This window comes from Cardiocondyla obscurior, linkage group LG25, assembly GCF_019399895.1.
Source record: "Cardiocondyla obscurior isolate alpha-2009 linkage group LG25, Cobs3.1, whole genome shotgun sequence".
Classification (NCBI taxonomy): domain Eukaryota; kingdom Metazoa; phylum Arthropoda; class Insecta; order Hymenoptera; family Formicidae; genus Cardiocondyla; species Cardiocondyla obscurior.
The window spans coordinates 1980766-2002865 of record NC_091888.1 but is presented as its reverse complement, the minus strand read 5'-3'; the positions used below and the strand labels follow the sequence as shown (position 1 = coordinate 2002865).

Sequence of the window (22100 nt, the reverse complement as noted above, 5' to 3'; positions counted from 1 at the left end):
CAAGAATCTCCAAACCGTCGCGTCCAAGTCCCGAAATTGAGATCAGAGGAAAGTGATCTCGTCGTTGATATCTGTTATTTTCGCATCGCTGTTATTTGTACTCGACTATCTCTCTCTCTCTCGACGACGGAGTATTTTTCTCTTGATCGCAAACGTCGCAACAAATAGGTCGCCCCGCTCGGTGCAATCCTCACAACGATCTCAGTCGCGTGTTATTCGGTAGATGCAGTTATATTCGCCACGCGGATTTAATGCGCCGACGACTTGTTTATTCGAGCAACAAATCGCCAGGGCGATGATAAACGTGGGCAAGTCGCGTGTCGGGCCGCGCATATTACCGCCCGCTAATAATAGACACGTGTAATAATATCGGCGATAAAATCGGCGCCGAATAGCGAGTTGCCAAGTTCGCGTCAAAAGAGGACCACGCTATTTTATACGTGTATATACACATATACATAATTATTATATCTATATATAACGGCTGTGACTTTCACCTCTGTAGAAGTCGAAAATTAACGTTTCCTTTGCATCTTACGTCTCGAAATTACTTTGCGGTCCACCAAGGACTCTCAATTAGCGCACTCTTTAACAGACGGCTAATCCTTTCACCGCGTGACAGACCGAGACTTTGGAGCATTTACTCGCACCTTCTTTTTTTTTTTTTTTGTTGCTTATCGTCACACTTCTCGGTCAATTAGTGGCCTTTTACATGTCGCAAGACGCGGACTTGGTTGGCCAAGAGCGACGGCCCATGAGGAGGCAGAAGCTAATCTTAAGCGTCAAGTCCTCTCTTTCTCTTTCTAACCGAATCTAATTGTCCTAGCAATAATCTATACTATTTATGTGCGTTTACAAAACGTTATTAGCGTCAATACTTCGTTGCGAGCATATACTATTTTCCTTTATTGCACAGTAGAAATCATAAAGACAACAGATACTCGTGAATTAAGGAGATTTTAATATTTTATTTAATTCAAGTCAATCTGCTTTTTCTTCGGTAATTATAATATTACAACGTTCTTTGTCCTCGGTGTTTATCCTAACATCTACGTTGGTATTACGTGTTCTATCTGACTGAATATCAAGTCAGTAGCCTGCAAGGAGATAAAGCGCGCGCTCCGAAGTTTCGACATCCGCGCTCGTTTGTTCCGCCGAGACACATTTGGAACAATGAAGAAAATCGCGAAGCGCGCGCGACATGGTATAAAAGCGAATGGCGTTCCCGTAATGAAGTGCTGTCTAAGTAATTGCGTCACGTTTTAGTGCTTGTCACAATTTCACGTGCTCGCTTTCTCTAGCAGCGGCGGCAGTAAGAACGCCGCCGAGTAAAGATGGTAATAATCGTTTGTCGCGTAAAGCGACGTTACATCACACGACCGAGTCCTCTCGAGCGACTCGGGCAATTTAACGATCACGCCCGGCGATCTTTGCAGTCGACGAGCTTGCCCCGAATGTGAGGTTGAACTACGTGCGACGTCAGCACGACACGCGTCTTGCGGCTTCTGCACATTCCACGTAACGACGGAAATAAATGCCCATTCCATTCGGGGTAAAAATAAAACTGACATTCGCGTCAACGGCTTTCGCGGCGTTACGATATGTGCTCCCGGTTTTTTTTTTTTTTTTTTTTTTTGAGAGATTCACGCGTGTACTTTGCGCGATCGTACAACGAGGATTAATAAAGAAGTAGAGTCCGGTAATTAATGCCAGGGAATAAAAGTCGAATACGTTGCATGTGGCGATTTGAGCATATTGTTTGTCTGTTCGATTCGCATGATAATGATTGTGCTCACGATACCCAGGCGCGGGTACTACGTAGTCGTAAAAACCTGCGCAACGCTGACTGGATCTCCAGGGTGGCGGCCTATTAAAAGCCCGCGATGAATCGATTTCATCGAATGCACCGCCGTGCCTAATGAACAGACGGTGATGTATACACACATATATCGATTCCTTTCATCTGAGCTGGCCGTCGCGAGATGCGGTTCCCGGTAAGAGTTTGCCGCGAGGCCAACGAGCGACTCATTGATGAATCTCCGGGGTCGATCGCCTCTCTTCCTTGGAAAATCCGATGAAAAGCGACGGATGTCCGACTTATAAAGGCAATTCGTTTATTCGTCCGCGAGCGGGAGAGAACCAGCGGCCGATTCGTCGAACTGATTCTCGCGAATTGTCGATTAACGTCACGTTTCCGCGTAACGCGAGCAAGTAAATTAGAAAAGAATTAATTAATTGCAATTTGACGAATATGCACAAGCATTCTCCGGAGTGCACGAATGTGCGAACGGGCCGATATTTTTGATACGACGGTATTACAGTCGGAAGCTATTGCAGGGCGTTTTCATTTGCGTTTATTAAGCAATTAAAACGTGAATTAATGCGCACATCTCGCATCACGAATACAATGAGCGACGATTTTGTCGAGTGAGCAAGCACATTTTGCTTTATTACCATAACGCAGAGATAAAACGTGCATGTCGTCGCGATATACGTTATCACGCGGCGTATTTATCAATTATTACCACGCGCACGCACGCATTTACGCATGCTGCGAACACGGCGCAAATAACTTCCTAACGTAAAGTTTATTTATTCAGCTGTTAATTAGGATAATTAAAAGATAACGGGCGACGTACAGCTTCCCATTTTATTCATAAAAAAAAAAAATTGTTTTTTCCTGTTTCCTTTTAATGATATTTTTTTCGATTTGGAATTCGTACCACGACGAGCAACATTGCGAATAATCAAGCGGTCTAATTTAAAGAGGGGAAACGCTTATTAATGAGAAATTTAACGCGTGGTCTGAAAATCGCGAAGTGCCGACGACTTTCGTCGGAGGAAGAAGTGAACGCGTGAAAAGGAGGCAACGAACCGCCTGCGAGGCCCAGCGCTTTTTAGCCGACGGATTTATGAGGGATATGTCTCTCGTTCATTGAAACTTCCGGCGGTCGAGAAAAGGGGGAAGACGGCCGGGTAGGCCGCGCGTGCGAAACTCTTGCGTGCGCGTATGCGTGCCCCGGCATATTAGGCACGCAATCAAGTTCGAACAAACAAGAGAGACGGAACGAGAAGGAGAAGGACAGAGGAGAAGAGCGAGGAGAAGGCCTCGCGCGGCAGCTATATCGCTCGGCGAAAGGATTGGCTTATGCGTAATGAAAGTTACCGAGACGCGGATATTGATCGTTCGTACGCCAACTCGCCCGGCGCGTCGCGTATTATCTTAACTGCAATTTTACCTCGCGCGAGAAACGACGAATTGTCATGGTATATCGAAAGGTTCGCGTTCTAATCTGCACGTCCCATCCGTCAATCATCGACCGACCATTTTCTTTCCGAAGTGGCGAAAAGGCCGATTCCGCGCTCGCGAGTGTGCCGCCGATGAAAAAGCGGGTAAGGCGACCAGGTCGTCCACCTTTTTTGTCGGCTCTCGCCACGCTAATTGCCGTTTGCTCACGTACGACAGCCGGCTCACGAAGTGTCACACAATTGTTAAGCGGATCGCCGGGCTAATTACAGATCGCAGGTGCTCATTGACACGCCTAACGAGCGCGAGATGCGCGAACGCAACGGTCCCCTTTTCTCGTGTCCCCTTTCCCCCGCGTTCGCGCTGATTAAACATCTAGCGCCCGACTTTTCACGCGATGTCGCATTGTGCGCTGAAAAAAAAAAAAAGGAAACGCGCTCGGAAGACGGAAGGCGCGCGGGCGCCCGTTATTCCGCGGATGATTTCTTACGCTTTACGGGGACAATGTACTCCTCGCGGGATAATAACGTGGAAATTTGTCCCGTTAACTCCCCGTGAAATCTCGCCGTCGCTCCTAGACACGAGCGCGTAGGGGCCGATTGCGTAAAATGCGTTTAATGTAATTCCACGGAGAGAGAGATATCTTAATTGCGACACAGTTAAAACCTCGCACGGACGGCGACCGTGAGAATTGTCGCGGTACGTGATTTCTTTTTTTTGTTCCGCGCGAGACGCGAGATGATTAACCGCCAGCTTCGATTTAATGACGCTCTACCTTCCGGCAAATCGTTTTTGCGTGGCACTTAAATGCCAACATCCGATAGAAACGCACTCACCGATGCGGGAACACCTGTGTTATTCGCAAGGGCGCGTTCGGTCGATATGTACATCGGTCATGCCAGCGGCTTCTACAGAAGTTGAAGGCCGCGGTAAAAATAGATGCGCGCCTATCGCGAGGAAACAAGAAACGATTGATTCCATCGACTCGTGCTTTATTTTCGTTCGGCCGTTTCATTTGTGATCAAGCGGGCCGATTTTCGAATTGTATATTATTACGACTGAGACTTTCCCCGTACATCTCGGAAACTGTTGATCGGCGTTACTGAAAAGTCTCGAGGTCAGGCCGATCAAAGGGAGAATGGAGCCTCGCACGACGACGTATTTGCGAGTATCTCGTACTGAAACACGCGAGGGATCTACGTTGCGCATCTCGCGTCGTTAATTATGGGCGAGGTGAGTCTCGCGAGGAGAGCAGGGAGCTCATCTGCCTTTGCGATGAGGAAAAAAAAAGGGGGCCTATAAGATAGGAATAACAGCGAATGGACGGCGCGCGCGTTCGCGTCACGATTAATTACCTCGATTACGTGACGAGTGCACTCCGTCCGGGGATCGTCGTCGTTTATTGAGCGCGTTAAATTAAGTGGCGCGAGATTGTCGTCGGGCTTGTAATGGAGACGCCGGGACCGACGTGTTGTCTCCTCGAAAAATGCGTCGCCGAGGTGCCGCGCGTCTATATCGGGCCCGTCGTTACCGGGAACACGTCGAAGGTCCTTCGAATGCACTTCACGCGTTGGAATTCTTACACACCCGTATGCGCAAACCAAACAGGATCCGAATCGTCGTCTGAATCGCCTCTGATTCGCTCCCACGCGCAACGAGATAAATTAAAAATTGACAATTAATTCCGCGCTCGAATCGAACGTACGCGCGGCCGTCGAAATTCGAAACGGTCTGCCCGGGCATCGATCTCGCGTACGTAAAAGGATGTGGACGGAACAAAGGCACTCTCTCGGCACGCTCGAGGATTCAGTTTGTGTGTTACGTTTCGTTAAACCGAGTTACGGAGTTACGAGTCGAACGTGACCGGGCTTCATCATGAGCTACTCAACGTACGATGAATAATGCGATTTAAAAGCGGGCACCGCGAGGTCGCAAGTTTTTCTTACGTCTCGCGTGATTTTTGTCGCTTAGAATTTCATTCAACTACCGGAACGAGGGTAGAAAAAAAAAAGATGATATTCTAATATCTCCACTTTCGCGAGTTTCGTTATTCAAATTCCGTATTCCTGTTTCAATTAAATCCTACGAACTTTGGAGGAAAAAATGCATAGGTTAGACTTATATTCGAGAACAGCTGATGAAATAAATACTTGTCTACTAAAGATTTAACGCGCGATATTGATTCGTATCATTAACGGTAAGAGATTAGTCAGTGAAGTTTCGTTACAAGATTTCGCTGTCCGACTTCCAAATAATTTGCACGACTGGTGATCCGGAATCTAGAAAATCAGAGCTATTCGTGACGCTGTCGCGTTCCCCTTTCGATGCGCGTGCACGCGCGCACATTGCGTAGGAATTAATAGAGTATACGCTTTGAGACCAGGAAGTCGCTCTAATAAGGAACAAAGACATTTTCATGATTAACCATTACGCGCGCGGAGCTCGCAGTCGAGCCCTCTCGAACGTGAGTCGACGGCTTCGAAAACTGCAGACATTATTTAAATTGATCGACTTCGAGATACCCTCGCTTGCATTTCTGGCGCGTTTGAAATTTGAATAGCTTTATATTTATCGTTTCATTTACACCTTTAATCGAGTTTAAACTCCTTTTTCACGGTCGATGACTGGCTGTCACTCGCATACGAGCGCAATTGTGACCCGCACTCTTTCATTAGACCCTTTGCAAGGGGACGAACATCTGCGCTTATGCATTCGCACGAGAACCGAGCTGTCGCGGCCGGAGGTACGAATTGCTTTTCGAAGGCAATCCGAAGCGTCGGTGCCTCATTAAAGGTATTTAACGTAAGAGCTCCTTTTCGCTCCTGTAATCGGAAGTAACAGAGCAACGTGGCGAAACGTAGCGACCAGATGGCTCGCTACTGCATGCGTTCTCTTTAATAAAGCGCGCCGATAATGGCATCCTCTAAGAGTCGCGATCTCGGTGCTGAAGATATATATCGTGCAATCTAGGCGGTCGTAAACTAATCGCGTTGACAATGGATCGGCAACGAGCTTCCTCTCATTTCCCGCTTTTCCTTCCAGCGAAGTCGTTCGCGGCCTCCATCCGTAGCCTCTTCCGGCATTGTCCGATTGTTGGGAAAAAGTCAGCGTGCGATTCGCGAGAAAGACAGGCGAGGAGGAAACGATGTCACGAGAGTTGCACCTAGGCCACGCGACGACCTTTCTTATCGCGAAATCGTTCACCGTTCGGATATATTACACTTCGCGTAGGACACCTACGCGGATCCATGTTATTGTAATGTGAACGTTCGTTGCCTCTCCTTCACCTGATCGTCGAAAAAAAAAAAAAAAAAAAAATGTGCGTCACGTGCGCGGCTCGTTTACCTTTCTCCGCCGTGTCTCGTTTCGACGATTAATCAATCATCTTGCCGGCGCCGCGGCAAAAATCTCTATCGCGCGCTCGACGCGGAAGTTATTACTTTACGAGACTCCATTCGAAACGGCGGCCTATCGGGAGGTCTTTCGACGATCGCGGCTCGAATTAAAATTCCGCCGAGACGCGAGATCCGCTCGAGGCCGGGTCGGCTAAAATTAAACCGCGAACTAACGACGTCGCACGGGCTTGTGCGCGCCCACCTCCGAAAGGAGAATGTACCTGCAATTATAAGCCGTGTAATTTAAATCGCTGTATTTGCATGGTGGCGCCGAAATTCCGGAGACGTTGCCCGATGTAGAAAAAGTGTTTCGGCTCGCTCGCTTGCGTGCCTCTGATAATTGGCCGAGACCACGAAGGCACCCGGGGCCTGCTTTGTCCGTGTTAACGGCCGGCGGGAGAGAATACGCCGCGGAAACATGTGATCGTCCTCGTCTGAAAGGACGCTTTACTTTCTCCGCATTACCTCGCGGCAGGAAATTGGCATTGTCGCACGAAGATCGCGAGATAAAACCCGCTCACGTCCTTTTCTTCTCGGCGCTCAGGTTTCACAGGCCACGGTCTCGGGACTGCCTTCATGGAAATTCCGAGAAATTGCTACATGCGCACGATGTGTAAACGTTACGGTTAAAATAGTCGCGATCCGCTCCGCGGCAATCTCATTTTAATAACGATCTTTCTCCCGCCGGTGACGACGAGTCAACTTTTTAACCGAGCTTCTCTACCTTTTCATGTTTCAGCCGCAAAATTTGGTACTTACTGGAGAGTTCCCGGACTGCGACGTGAAGCTGTGCGACTTTGGCATATCGCGGTACATCAGCCACGGCGCGGACATACGTGAGATTTTGGGCACGCCCGACTATGTTGGTGAGTATTTTGTCTCGGCACACGGTCTTCCGCGAACGGGGATTTTATTTCGTCTGGCTTGAATAATAATTCCTGAATATGTCGCTCGTCACCGTGAGACGTGACCAAATTGAACGGACTCTCGCAGTGGAGATAAATACGTGCGGGAACTCTCGACGCGAGAGGCGCAATCAAGCTACTTGCGCGTTTTTCTAACACTTTTCAATGCGTGTCACGGACGATAACAGTCCGCGATCCTGATAAAGCCCGTTTTCATGCGGTTCCGCGTACGGTGCGTGCACCGGTCGAGCTTCCGGCCTCGGGAGTTCGCCCCCAGACGCGACGTGCTTTGCACCTTCGTGCGTCTCACGTACGCGATCTGTTTTGACGCTCGGGAAATCGCTCGCGCGCCATTCGTGCTGCGTAGTTCCATTAGGGAAATGGGCGCGTTGCATAATTGAACAGAACAAGCCACTTCGCACGTGGTCGGTTCTGCGCGCCCGATCCGACAGGAGGACCCTTTTACGATCCTCGCAACCGATTATCGTCGCAATTACATCGCACTACCGTCTAACGGTCGCACCCTAAGTGGACGAAGGTGTTAGGTAATAATGAGACACGATAATCTCTCGCGGAGAAGATTGGAAATTCTCAAGATGTTTTGATTACACGCCCGACGGTTACACGGTGTCTAAATTTTTTTGGGAGAGGGGGCACCTTCGCATCGCGAAGATTAATTAAGAGAACACCGTCAAAATCACGTCAAATAAAAAAGAAATAAAAAAAAAAAGAAGGGATTGGCCTTAATTAAGCTCGATTGTTGTTTCTTCGTTGATGAAGTTTAATTAGTCGATTAACGATGGGATCATGTAAGATTTAGCGAAATCATTTGCGCGATAAAAAAAAAAAAAAAAAAATAGCGCGTGAACCTTCGCCGTGATTAAGCCGGGCAGATGAGGGCGTGGAAAAAAATTTTAACGCGATTCGATACAAAGCGACCGATTCGAGCGGCTATTACGTGATGAACGAGCCGCAGCTTCGCGCGTATCGCGGCAATTACCTAGTTCGCTCTCGAGGCTCAACGTGTCCGTGGTTAAAATTATTATTATCCTGTTGGAGAACACGCGTTGGCTCCATTAACATCGGTGCGTCGTAATAGCGGCCGCGACGACATAATAGCGGAAAGACCGAGGGAAAGAAGAAAAGGCGTTCTTTTTCTTTCTTTTCAAATTTTTTTTTTTAATTTTTTTTCTCTTTTTTCTTTGAATTTAATTACCGTTCACGTGCATCCTCGCACACACGCGCGGACATCTCGGTTAGTATCTGGACTACGATATAATAACGGGCTCATCTGCCGTGTGTGTCTCAGCCCCGGAGGTTCTGAATTACGAGCCGATCAGCCTGGCGACCGACATGTGGTCCGTTGGCGTGCTGCTCTACGTGCTGCTAACGGGATGCTCGCCGTTTGGCGGAGACACCAAGCAAGAGACGTTTTGCAACATTAGCCGCTGCCGCCTGGACTTCCCGGACGATCTTTTCGAAGACGTCTCCGAGGAGGCTCGCGATCTTATGCGCAAACTTATGGTTAAGGATCCAAAGTAAGTATAGAACAAATGTTTGACTTTCGTTTTAAAATAATTATGAAATTCAACGCGCGGTTACGTAACTTTTGCCTCTCGAAGTGAACGGAATAAAGATTAGGAGAGTTCGATTTCCGACGCAGAGCTCTCTCCGATCGGAGCAGACCGTGAAATGCACGAGTAATGTCACGTGTGTGGCGCCGCGGATTCGCAGCGAGATTCATTGATCATCGTTGCGAGCCGCTTCGTCATTTATCTTCATATACTCCGTTTGATTCGACGAAGAGATTTCCATTGTCTCGATCTGCGATCGGGACCACTGTCGCCGCGAATTATTGTACGTTACACACCCACGACGTAATTCCCCACGTCGCGTTATTCGATCGGTGCTCAGCTCGTCGGCGTGTACCCTGGCTGGAGAACCGCCGCGAGCATTCTTGGACCAGTGAAAATAATTCGTTCGCGGAAAGCTGTGACGATCTACTAAGAACGCCCGCGACGCTCACCTCGACGCGAAAGAGAATAGCGGACAAAACACGTGTCGATTACGTTGTTAGTTACGTCGGTATGTCGGTTGATTTCCTAGAACGAAAACAATCGTGTCGCGCAGACGTATCGTCGCAAGCGATGTGACACTTTGCGCTGCAATCGGAACGACGACGTCGCGCAGTGATAACGAAACATCGAAGCCCGCTGAAATACGGTATCAGTGGGTCAACGCCGCTCGCTGATCGCTCTGAAGTCTCGCGGCACGTCACTCCGAGAGAAAGCCACTTTATGAGAAACTCCCGATGATCGCCTCGCGTTCCAACGAGCTCGTCGCCTTTTTTCCTAGCCTCGTTCGTTGGCTTTTATTGTATAAATTCTAGGAGCGAAACGTATCCTCTAGCCTCGGGTTCACTTTCATCGCGTTATTGGCCGGCTTTAGCTTTCGCATTCGATTACGCGCAACGCAGCAAAGCGAATAAGTCATAAACATACATTTGAGAAATCGGACGTATGCGCTCAAATAAATATCTTTCAGATTGGAACACGTTAATTTCCGGCCGGAAGCACGCGAAGCCCTAGGTCTTCCTCGAATCGATTGGTACATTTAGGTTTTGTTTTTTTCAATACCTTCGCGGATTAACTGCGTACAACAGTGATCCTGTGATGTCATCTATCAAGATGCACAATTATTAATTCGCCCGAACCGTCATCGACCAATTGTCCCGTTCGTAAAGGCGATTACAGCTTCGCTTCGCGAAGTGACTCTCGTTGAGTAGAACGACGTCGGGGGAAAGAAAGACAAATACTTTGTAGATTTTCTTATCGCGCGGACAGCTGAGAGGAAGTTGCTATCCGGAATTATCCGCGTCCTTCCTCTATGGCGAACGTGGTTTTATCGCGCGGAACCCGCATAACTTATCATCATATCCGACGACGTAGAATGCCAGTCTTTATTCTTTTGACCTGTAAGTCACAGTTTTTTTACTATCTGAAAAGTTGCATCGCGCTTCTTCGTAGATACATCGCCGAAAAAAGAATATTTCGTAATTAAATTTATAACGTCTGCGCGCCATGTTCACATTAATGCATCTTCATCATTTATGAAATTTTTTATCATACGTTCAATCCGTGCAAATAATCGCGAAACTAATTAGCGCGTACTGTACGTAAATTTAGTCGTTGTAATTACGTCGATCGCTGTTCTAAATAATTTTCAATGACAGCTTGTTTTATCTCGCAAAATTATTACGTCGATCGATCCCGGTGGAAGCTTTTGTTCCATACTTTACATTCTCCTCGCGGAGCTTGATAATGTAAATGCCAGAGAAAAAAAAAAAAAAAAAAAAAACAACTTAATTCGCTTACGCGAACCCTTTTTGCTCCGGTCTCTTTGACGGTCCCGAAATTGAGGGGACCGCTCCCCCTAAAGCACTTTAGGTAGGTAGCTCTTCTATGGGTCGGCATTCCACAGCGTTTACGTGTTACGCAATTCGTTACTTCGTATTGAAGATACCCTGGGCCATTTTGTATGCCGGAAGTCAACCGATATGTTAGCCAGCATAATGGTTTCTGCACAGGCTGCGCGATACGTGGATGGTATTCGCTCAGGCACAAAAGCCGCGCAAAAGTGTCCCGGTGGGACCGCCACGACGATGGCCACCGTCGATAAACGTTGGTCCGCCTAGGAGGTCGTTTATGCGACGGGTCTTTTAACCTTTTGACTCTCTCGCTCCTCGAGTTAACGAGGACGACGAGAGCGTGGTCGTTCGCGGAACGAGCCTGTTGTTAGGATATATTTGTTCAAGAGCGTCGCGCGTGTACCAACATGAGCCCTCTCATCTTTAGCGTTTATAACGGGAAATCGGAGATACGGATATCGAAACGACGGCCTAGTTTCGGCCGAAAAAATTCGCGAGAATGTTAAAAATAAATTTCTCCAAGTAAGCGACTCTTGTCTGTTCACAGTGAACGTCTGACGGTGACCGAGTGTCTTCAGCATCCATGGTTTAGCATGTTCGAGCAGCCGATGGCTCCGTTGACGACCTGCCCCTCGTCGGACGACAGTCCCGCCGCTGTTCTCGACTCATCGACGACACCTCCGCAGGAAGATAACGCCTCGTCGGAATTATCGGTTAGCAATCAAAGCCAGGTTTCATCCACGCCAAAGAGCGACGGCGAGAAGCAGCAACGGTCCACGACAGGTCTGTGCCACAGTACGGAGATTTCGAAACCGACGGCGGGCGCTCGAGCTGTTTCTTCGCATACGGAGAATCTCTATTCGACCTCGAGATCGTTGTCGAAACCCGTCAGATTCGGGCTGAGTCCGGACCGAAGGGACACCTTCAAGAGGAACATGGACTCGCTGGCACGAAAATTTTCCGGCAGCGTTCTACCGGAGATTGTGATCATCGAACCGTCGGCGACGAACGCCAGCGTTGGTATTCAACAACGTCGCGCCACTGCAACTCACACGATGCCGGCTAGCGCCGGCGAGGTATTCAAATGCACGCCCGTGTTCATCCTCGGCGAGGCCGAGCAGCAGTGCAGCGACAGTGGCAGTGACACCGTGTCCGAAATCTCGACCGACAGTTCGAGCGACCGCAGCAGTATCTATTCGGACGACTCCCTCGATTTTATTCTGTACGGTAAAAGCCAGGGCAGAGCGAGTTTCCCATTCACGGCCGCCGACGCAACCGCCGAACGATGGGAACAAAGGCACCATCGGGCCAGGAGGATATGGCCACGCGAGTGTAGTGGCGTCGTCAGCAAGGTGCTCAGCCAGCTAAAATCTGAGACCTCGTCCGGAGTGACCAAAATCGCGAAGATCCCGATAACGTCGCCGGCGACGGCGTTACGCGGCGGTGGCAAGTCCGGCCTCGAGGCGCTCCGCGAACGGGGCGGTAATCTCGTGGTCATTAGAGAACCCGTGCGCGCCGGCAGATACACCAGGTATAGCGAGGTACAATGCGAGTCGGTACAGGCGCGAATTCGGCGGTTCCAGGTGCATGAGGCCTCGTAAAATCGTGCCGTCCAGCTGTGCGCCAGCAGGTGTCGGCAATTGAATTATATTCGCGCGCAGGTGGACGGACAGTCTCCAACAGCTTCTTGGGGAAGTTGCCAGAGAGATCAGAATCGAGGCGATTGTATATATATCGCGTGATATCAGGTGCACTGTAACGCGAAGAATAGAAGGGAGGTTTTGAGCAACGAGATGCGCCCGAAAGGCGTGCGAACGAAGGATAAGGTGAAACGAGGTGGGCGAAGTTCCTCGAGATTTGTGAAGGCTGTGACGTCGAAAGATTTTTATGAAGGTTCAGGATTATGCGTTTTTCCGTAGTTTCCTTGATAGTTGCAATAGCAAAGCTGAGAACGATATCAACATATATTATGTGTTGTATTAAAAAAACAAAATTAAAAAAAAAAAATACATTTTTTGAATTAATTTTTTGTAAAGCGCATAATGCTGTGATAGCGTTAGAGAGACGTAACATAAAAGCGTGAAATGCGATTAATTCGATTAGGTTTCACGAAGCGCGTATTCTGTACCTCGATCACGATACATATAATGTTAAACAGTATTTTGTTAGCGAGAACAAACAAAAGTTTCACCAAGTCTGGTCTCCAGAATCCTCGAGCAGCCTTTCGAAGCCCCTATCCCGACTTTCGCCGGATCTCTCGGGAACCCGAGGCCGATAGTAAAGGACGTGCGCACGGCTGCGCGATTCGTACAACGTAGCCGTGTGCGAAGCATGTCGCGCACGGAATCCTACGTGCACAATACCTTTCCACATACGCGTGCCTTCGCGAAGGTGCCGACGAGAGATCGTAGCTTGTATCATATCATAGCGAACAAACGGCTGTTGTAAATACGGGTGAGAGAGCATATGAATGCGTAATATACGTATGTATGTATGCGTGTGTGCGTGTATGCATCGACTCTTCGTGGAAGCGAGAGCAGCTTCGAAGAGGGTGGTCTTGATGTACATATTCGAGCGATCGGAGAAGGTGCGAGCGGTAGAACGAGCCGCGGGTATGCGTGGCTTGTGGGACGGTGCCTGCGGTTGCGGTTGCGACGCCGATCACAAGGGTGGTCTCGCGCCGAGGTGGCGACGGTGGAGATTCGAGGGAAAGATCATACGGCATCATAGCGACACGCTAGATGCCGGCTATAAAGACCGCATTCCGCCGCGTACGAGTTAGTCCATCGAGAATCGATAGTGATTTTCCGACGATCCTAACAAATTCCACCGTCGCTGCCCGGCGAGGCGTAAAACAGAAGACGAACGTTTAAAATCGAAACCCTGTAAAACCGAAGATAACTCGTCTTAGGCTACTGTTATCGATAGACTGATCGACCGTCCTCTTGTACTGAAAAAGAAAATAGAAAAAAAAATTCTATCTACATCGCATGCGGGTGCACCGAGATATGACGCGTGTTACGTGTTCATAAATAGACCTAACAGGTTGTTTCGAAAATACCTATCGAAACTCGAACGACGATTTTCGAGTGAGTTGACAAAAATCCTACAACGATCGTCAATAATATTCTATCTCTGTGCACCGCAAAGACGCGGTACGGAACAAATTGCCATATCAATCGGCCGTTAAGTTTTAACGACGACCGACGACAATCTAAATTAACACATTTCGGTGCCTTCTTGAAAAAAAATCACAACGCGTGTGCGCTAACACGTATATCATCAGTGCCTACATTTACTTGTCCAATTTGCGCGGCAAGGCTTTTCGAACCGCGAGACTGATGCACAGCAGGGAAAGACTGCACGTTTGATGTGTGAAGAGTGCCTTAATTGCGCGCGGCTTTGCGGGAGACCAAAATTGAAAGCTTAGGCAAGTCTCTTGGGAGCATCTGTTCTAATTAGCTCGCAAAAAGCCTTGGCGGAAAAAAAATTAACAATGCGGGGCCGAGCTCTTCAGATGTCAGTGAACTTGACGCACGAACCACCGAAAGCTTTTATCGCGTTACAAAAAGAAATCACTTTTCTATAGGCCGTATATCGCGCATATATACGTTTTCCTATTGTTAAATATCTCTTAATCAAATGTACGTAATATCATGAGCCGTTCTTTTATTTCGTTATTTCGAAATCGTACGTTGTTTATTACTTGTGAAAAAGAAAAAAAGAAAAAGAAAGATCTCGTCTGCTCTTCGGGCTCTCGTGGACGCGCAAATCGAAATTGTACATATTTATTCGCAAGCTTATTTATTCACAGGATTCATCATCGCGCGCAAATTGAAGCACGCGAATCGCTCGCTCGCTCGCGTAGCGCAACGAATGCTAGTCATAAACACGTTCCGTCCTCTTTCTCACGCTCACTCCCCCTTTTTTCGCGCCTTTAATTTTCGTTTATTTCGCCGCGAACACACACTCGTTGGCGGGACGCTAACGAGCGACCTGTGTCTTCGCAGAGCGAGACGGGAATGAAAAAAGAGCGGACGGGAGCGCTGCAAAAATGACGACGAACCCGGCGAGCCTTGCCTGCCTTCGTGCAACTTGAGAGGCTCGTCCAACCGTGAATCTGTACATCTCTTTGCACAAATCCACGGTGCACGCAAGACCGTAGATTTGTCCAGAAAAATGTAACCGAACTTTTAACGTGACGAAATTTTTGGAAATATTACCGAATGCTTTTCCGTATTGTTTGCAAATTTATAATCGAAGTTCGGTGGTTCTCTTCGAAGTAAAGCGCACTTTTGATACATTTGATCTTATTGACTTATTCGAAAACTCTGTACTGTTTAAAAGGATCTAACTTGCGCCAAAATATGTGAGTTCACCGGAGAAAGAACTCTTTCGAATATCTCGCGAGATTTAGTCTTCTCTTCGACGGCTATTTTTATCGTTACGCGGGCGAACACATTCAACCTCGTGGATCGAGGCGACGTTCAATCGATTATTCCAGCTACAACCACGGTGGTCTGGCGATCGATGTAAAAAACCATCGCGTGCACGCGCAATTTGAACACGTGCATTGTCTCTCGAGACGCATAAGTGCACGCGTGCGTACGCCGGGAAATGCGGTGCAAGATGCGTCTCCAAGAGTCAAGATAGCAGAGTAGATTTTGTAAAATAAAATTTTGTCACGACGGGCGAGGGCGGCGCAGCCTGGGAGGGTCGACTTGTACAACTCCCGTGGTGAACTCGCGGTTATTTATTTTCTTCTTTGTGATATGTCATTAGTCAGAATTAATCAATTTTTGCTTGATTTCGTGGCGGTAATCTCTCGGACTGGAAAGAAGCTGGCCGATGCTAAATACGAAACGACTCGTCCGAAACAATTGGTAGTGATAACAAGCGAGATTGCTTCTCGGTCAACGTGCGTGGCACGTCGTTCCAGTTCAGGAGATTAATTGAAAACCGCGGAAAAACGCGCTGGCTCTCGCCTTCCGTGCGACTCGGACCCGCCGCGCTGCCCCGATATATTCTCTTATTATTATAATTATTATAATTATTATTATATTATATTCTACAAATTTATTATAATTATATTATATTATACTATTATTACTTTACTATTAATAATTAATCGCGAAGATTGCGCATAGCTGCTAAAAACCTCCTGTAAATACTTCATTGTATTAATTTTAATAATACAGTACGAAATAAACGCAGCAATATGTTGAAAACTGAATGTGTTCTTTCCATCATTCTCTTTTCGGCAACGAGTTTCAAATTCAAGTCTGTAGTAATTTAAATATGCGCTCGTATAAATAATTGATAAATTTAAAATTAAAAAGTAATTAATTCCAAAAGGAAAATTAATTTCTGATTTACTCCATTGAATTATCTACTAAATTTTCTTATATCTGACGAATTTTCTGTCGATTAATACTATCCGAGAGGTAAATTAATTTTCTATTTCCGTTTTATTTTACTTTACTTTATTATATATATTTTTTTAATATTACTGATTTATCAGCTTGACATACCACTGATATCTCCCGTCTGACCATCGGCGCGTTGACACGTACTACTTGGTCATGTTGTCGGTGGCGGCTCGTAGCTGATTTTCTCGGAATTAACTGACCGAACGCCGTTCCCGCCAGATTTGTGGTCTCGTGGAGGAAGGTAGCAACCATTGCAAAAGAGGAGTGGCCACGGATTTGGCGGGAACGGCGCTCTGACCATGTCATCAACTTACTCTTCTTATAATCATATAATACTTGCCGAGCGTTTTCTGAAACTCGGCACCACAAGATCCCGGAATTGACGAATTTGTCATAATTAATTTTTAATTTCTCAGTCATTTATGCGAGCGCATGATTAAATTACCGTTTACATTTTATTGTGATTAAGGATTAAATATTATTTATCCGATTGTTAATGTATTTTTTTAAATAACATTAAGCGTTCCAAAACGTGCACTTTGTTGCTTTTTGTTGTGCGCGCACAAGAATATACTGATGATAGTCCGGTGATGGGAGTCAACTGACGCAAAAAAGTGACAACGATTGAGCGACAATGAAATATTACATCTTCTTTTTTAAATAAAAAATTGTTTCTTTCTTTTTTTTTAATTTAACAGGTAACGCGCTTTGCGTGTTAAACGTCAATCTATCCACATGCAGCGATGCCGTACGGGTTGCCTAGTGAAAGAGCCTCTCATCTTACGCGACGCGTCAGACTAACACGTGTCGTAACACGAGAAGAAACTTAAGCCCGAGATGCGTTTCGCACTTTGCGTCGTTTGTCTCTTGATTTTTGTTTCGCCAAATTATAGCACTTTTATTTATGCGCGCGGCCATCCATTGTGCCGCGCCACTTAAAGTTACCGGGAGGATAGGGGAAGCGTTTTCTCCCACGACAGAGATAAATTACGCGTTGGATTTGCATCCCGCCGTAAATAACGTGGCAAGACTTTCCGGGGACGTCCTGGCGTTACCGCGCCTGGTCATCGCACCCGGAGGCAAGGAACAGGGAATCAGTTTCGCGGCATTAATACCACCGGTTGTTTCTACCGGCGTTATTATAAATAATTCAACGGCTCTTCTCGCGCGACGACCGGAGGGTGGAATAGCGATGCGGCCTGGAGCAGACGGGTGCAGGGAGATGCCGTTGCACGCGTGTTCGCCGAACGGCCGATTAATATCGCGACACGCAGCGGATACGCGACGGGAGAGCGGCCCTGGTTTTCGCGTTTGCCTACCGATATGGCCAATGGAACACTTTTTCCGAGAACGTCGTCGTTTATCCTATAAATAGGCGTACATTAGCGGCGGTACAGCTGCCGCAATGATTCACCTTTATGGACGTTTTCTGCGGGATCTGGAAAATGTCTCGCGGCTTTCGGAGGATCGCAGTTCCTTTCGCAATCGTCATTGCCGATCGAAACTGGGAGCGAAAACGAAGACTGCTTCTCGCGACTAGTTTTCTTTCTCGTCGCGAAGTCGCGTAGCGATCAAAGGACGAAAGCGTTTCGCGGCACATCTGCCGATGTAACGCCAGAAAGCGGTCGCGGAATGGAGCGGAAAGGAAACCGCAGTGGTACATTAATGCGATTGTGTCACCGGGAGAACTACGTAATCGGCCGACACAGCAAGATCTTGCCATTTTAATAGATAATAATAGTGCGCTCGTTATAATTACACGTTTTGCAATTGAATGAAATGTGACATAACCGTGCTCAAAACCGGGCGGCTTCAACTTTTCACTAAAAAGCTCCCTTCCTCCCTGAACGCAAGGTCTAACATCGAAAAACATCTGAACGAACTTCGCGAATTCGTGGAGGCCTCCGACGACCCGCGTGCTCGACCCTGCAATCGACACGCAGCTTCACCTTGAGATGCCCACGCGCCTGCATGTATTCAAGAAATTCAAAAATCCATCGCACGCAGCAACGAGCTCCGATTTTTCCGTCGCGGATGGAAATGAAAATGTGAACCTTACGTTTTCCCCGGCTTGTTAATATTGTCACAATTTAATAAACGATACCGCGCGATAGATAACGCCTCGCGCAAAATGGAGACATAAAATATTTTTTTACGCGACAAGGTAATCTATTAAAAAAACAATTATAAATCCCATCGGGGCAGAAATTAATATGTCGCGATTCTTCGAATATGTTTCTCGACGATTATACGGAATACGTAATTCAGATTTCCCCACGGTCTTATTAACGTCGCGTCAAAATTTTGCGGGAAATCGGCGGGATATAGCGGCGACGGAGGCTGTGTGTCTCTTTCCACTTTATCCGCCGTGACGACGGCCTTCGCGAACTCTCAGCCTCTCGGTATGCCGATAATGGAAATTGCCGGGGGCGACGAGCGATTACTTGGCGATTCGTGGCGCCTAGAAATTGCTAAATCAACGCCAGCGTGCCGTTCGTAACACCTGGCGCGACCAAATAAAGTCGCGCCGCCGTCACTTCGCCGCTGTCGAATGATAATTCGTTAATTAGCGCACAGGTCAGGGTGCGAGCCGCCCCGCGCTGCGCAACCACTGACGAAAAGAAGGGAAAGAAATTAAAAGGACGAAGACAGACGGGCGAGGAAAGAGCAAGGCGATACGTGCCACGTGGAATCGCTCAAACTCTCGAAACGCGCGGCGTGAGAGCCTCTAATTACAAGGCAGGCCGATTTTCATCCTGGCGGATTTAAAGCCAATTCGCACCGCATGACATTAAAGTTTCTGATTTCTCTCTCACTCCCGACGCGTCGAGCGAATTTCGAATAACTTTCGCTCTCTTATCTCGGGTGACAGCGCGAGTCGGGCCTAGGCCTGGCTGCCGTTCCGTTTTGTCTTCTATTGTTACTCGCGCTCACGCGGAAGTATCTCACGATCGAGAACGAGGAGGAACGTGAGTCTCTTTCTCGAGACTACTCATCCGTTGGCCGATGGGTGCGGAATATTACGAAAACCTCATCCCTTTCGATTACCGATGCCCTTTTAGGAAAGCGGCACTCTGGGCAACGTTCGCGAACGGGTCGAGCGTCAAAGTCCAGCCCCGTATACGGCGATAAGCCGCGGTTATTAGCCGCGAGAATCGGCGCTCGTACCTATTGTGTCTAATTCCTCGATCGTATTATAAATCTCACGGAGAATTTCGCACGTGCACACGTAGCGCGCTTAGCGAGAGCGCGCCGTCCCGTTTTTTTTTTTTAATGGTAATCGACAATTTGCATTCCGTTGCACTCCCTCGTGTTTCCTTCGTTGTGCAAATAACGCCCGGGCCTTGGCCGCCGCGAATTCACGCTCGCCGAATTTGGCATACCGCCTTAACAAAGATAAAATACGACCGCGCTTCGCACAGACAGAGATTTTCCCCAAGCAAGTTCCTTAATTCGCGCCGAGTTAATCCCGACGAGGATGTTCGGATTATTTATAGTTGTCGCCAGCTGACCACCCGGCGAGCCACCACTTCGTCGGGCCTTTTTTATCATATCGCTCCCGGGTTCTAATTTTACTCGCGTGCGACGATAAAAGTCCCCGATCTTCAAAAGGAGCCACGTGTTCCGCGCTTGAAATGGAAGGCGCTCCGAGCCCTCTTCCTCGCCGGCCGGTCGCGCGCGTCAAGCTCGTAAATCGCCGATAAGATTTTTTCTTGGGGGCTAGCCGTGCCGGAAGACTCCTTGAGGTCGTCGGCGCCGGCGTTCCGCCCCGGTCCCGCGCGTCGCGACGCGGCGCGACGACGCGAAAGTGAGACGTACCGATTTTATTGCAAGCGCGAAGAGACGTCAACGTATCGCACCGAGGACAGCGCCGCAAATAACGAGAGCCATCAAAGTCAACAATGACGTGCGGCACGAATTTATCGCATCTGCCGCTGAACGCAGACCTATAAACAGAGATCATTAAGCGCACCGCGATCCGCGTGTCCAGTGCACACATCCGCGGGGATAATTGATTTCGAGCGACACGACAGGAGCCGACCTCGTATTCACGTCCTTTCTCTCTCTCTCTTTCCCCCAGCAAATGGCACGGCTTTTCCGAGCTAACCGATCGACAGCCACGATTCCGCCGCTGGAAAGTGGAAGTCCGACCTTTCGCGAGGTGAACGTGGTACTCTGCGGAATCTACGCAGGAATCAGCCACGCGATGCCGTGGTCCACGACCGTGAAAAAAAAGAAGAAAAAAAAAAGAGACGTTCGATTGGCGATAACAGGACGGCCAATCTTCGACCGCACCGCGAACTAGACGGGTCTCGTTTCAGATTGAACTCTCGAGCGCGAAATCACGTTATCCGCGCCTCTCCATTCCGGTATGCTGTCTGTGACAGTGATGAGCGCTGACGTGCGACGTCGCGAAATAGAATCCACGCCGGCTAAAGTCTCCCATATCGCTTTAATACTTGCCGGCATCCGCGCGCGAAAGCCTTATCATGAGACGTGGTAAAATCTCGCGTCAAGTGTTCGAAACAAACTACCGCGTATCATTTACGCGAGTAATCGAGTTCGAGACAATAAAAATTTTGAGATCTCAATAATGGTTTAACCGATCGTTTGTAAGTGGGTTTGCACCCACGCACCCTCATATACATCCACGCTCGCATCGTATAAATGTAATTTTTTAAATAATTCAAAGAATAAATCAGACGGCGCGAGATGGATCGCGGATATATATTTTAAACCCCGTGAAAGCCGAGGTTTTTCTTATACCGTCGTGATTCCTGATTACAAGACGCTCCTTTTTCGCGCATTGAGTAGAATCTTGAGCTCGAGGGAATGATCTCGCACGTCGTCGGGCCCGCTCGAACCTACTTCCTCTTAAATCCATATCGCGGCATTGAGATTCCGTGAAGACGAAGGCGATCTCCGTGGGATCTCAATCGTGCGATTATCCAAGTGTCCCGTGTCCCGAGAAATAAATCGCCGAGGACCTCGAGGCGACGACAAAGTGGCAACGGCCTCCGCTTTCGCGCGCGTAAAGACCCATGAGACACCGTCCGCGCAAACTTTCGCGGAATGTTCTTTGTCGGTCCTTTGTCGGAATCGACAGTCATCGTGTCGCGTACGCGACGTGTCTCGTATCCCCAAGAGCGTTTGGTGTCGTACTTAGAAGTAGTACGTGCGAGTATCCCCGGTATCGCGACGAGCGTGGTGACAAGCAATTAGTACCGGCAATTAGCGCCGAGCGAGATCGCCACCGCCGGCGCGGATCGTGCCAAGGATACGGGTAGTCGCTCGTCTATTCGCGGTACAAACCTACCTTCGATCGGCCAGCTCGAACCAGTTCTTTTTCCCTTTCTTTTCAGCGCGCCTCGATACGCGCGAGTGACGCGCAATCGTTCGCGCCGCTGGAGATGCTCGCCCTGATAATCGGAGCCTCGCGAGACGCAAAATAAAAGACACTCCCGCGCGGTTAAGAAAAATTAATCTCGATTTATACGCGGGATAATGCGAGGGAGGGACGGAGAAGGAGAGAGAGAGATGATATACGGGCGCGTTAAATAGTCATATATTTTATGGAGAACCGCGCCAACGGTACCGGTATCGAGTTTACGGGATGCACGCGTCGACGTGTTTACGAACGAGATCCGGGAGTCCCGGCTCAGTCATTGCAGCATACGCGGGAATATCCGTCGCAAA

General features: G+C 48.3%; 1 protein-coding gene across 2 annotated transcripts in view; it reads left to right on the top strand.

Moving 5' to 3' along the window:
• LOC139111817 (death-associated protein kinase related) overlaps positions 1-16202 on the top strand; it is an 89897-nt gene extending 73695 nt beyond the window's left edge. For both annotated transcript variants that reach the window (XM_070672343.1, XM_070672344.1), the window contains 3 exons: positions 7382-7508; positions 8857-9085; positions 11522-16202. In XM_070672343.1, coding sequence (XP_070528444.1) covers positions 7382-7508; positions 8857-9085; positions 11522-12575 — 1410 coding nt within the window. In that variant the 3' untranslated portion in view covers positions 12576-16202. The remainder of the gene's footprint in view (positions 1-7381; positions 7509-8856; positions 9086-11521) is intronic.
• The last annotated feature ends 5898 nt before the right edge of the window (positions 16203-22100 follow it).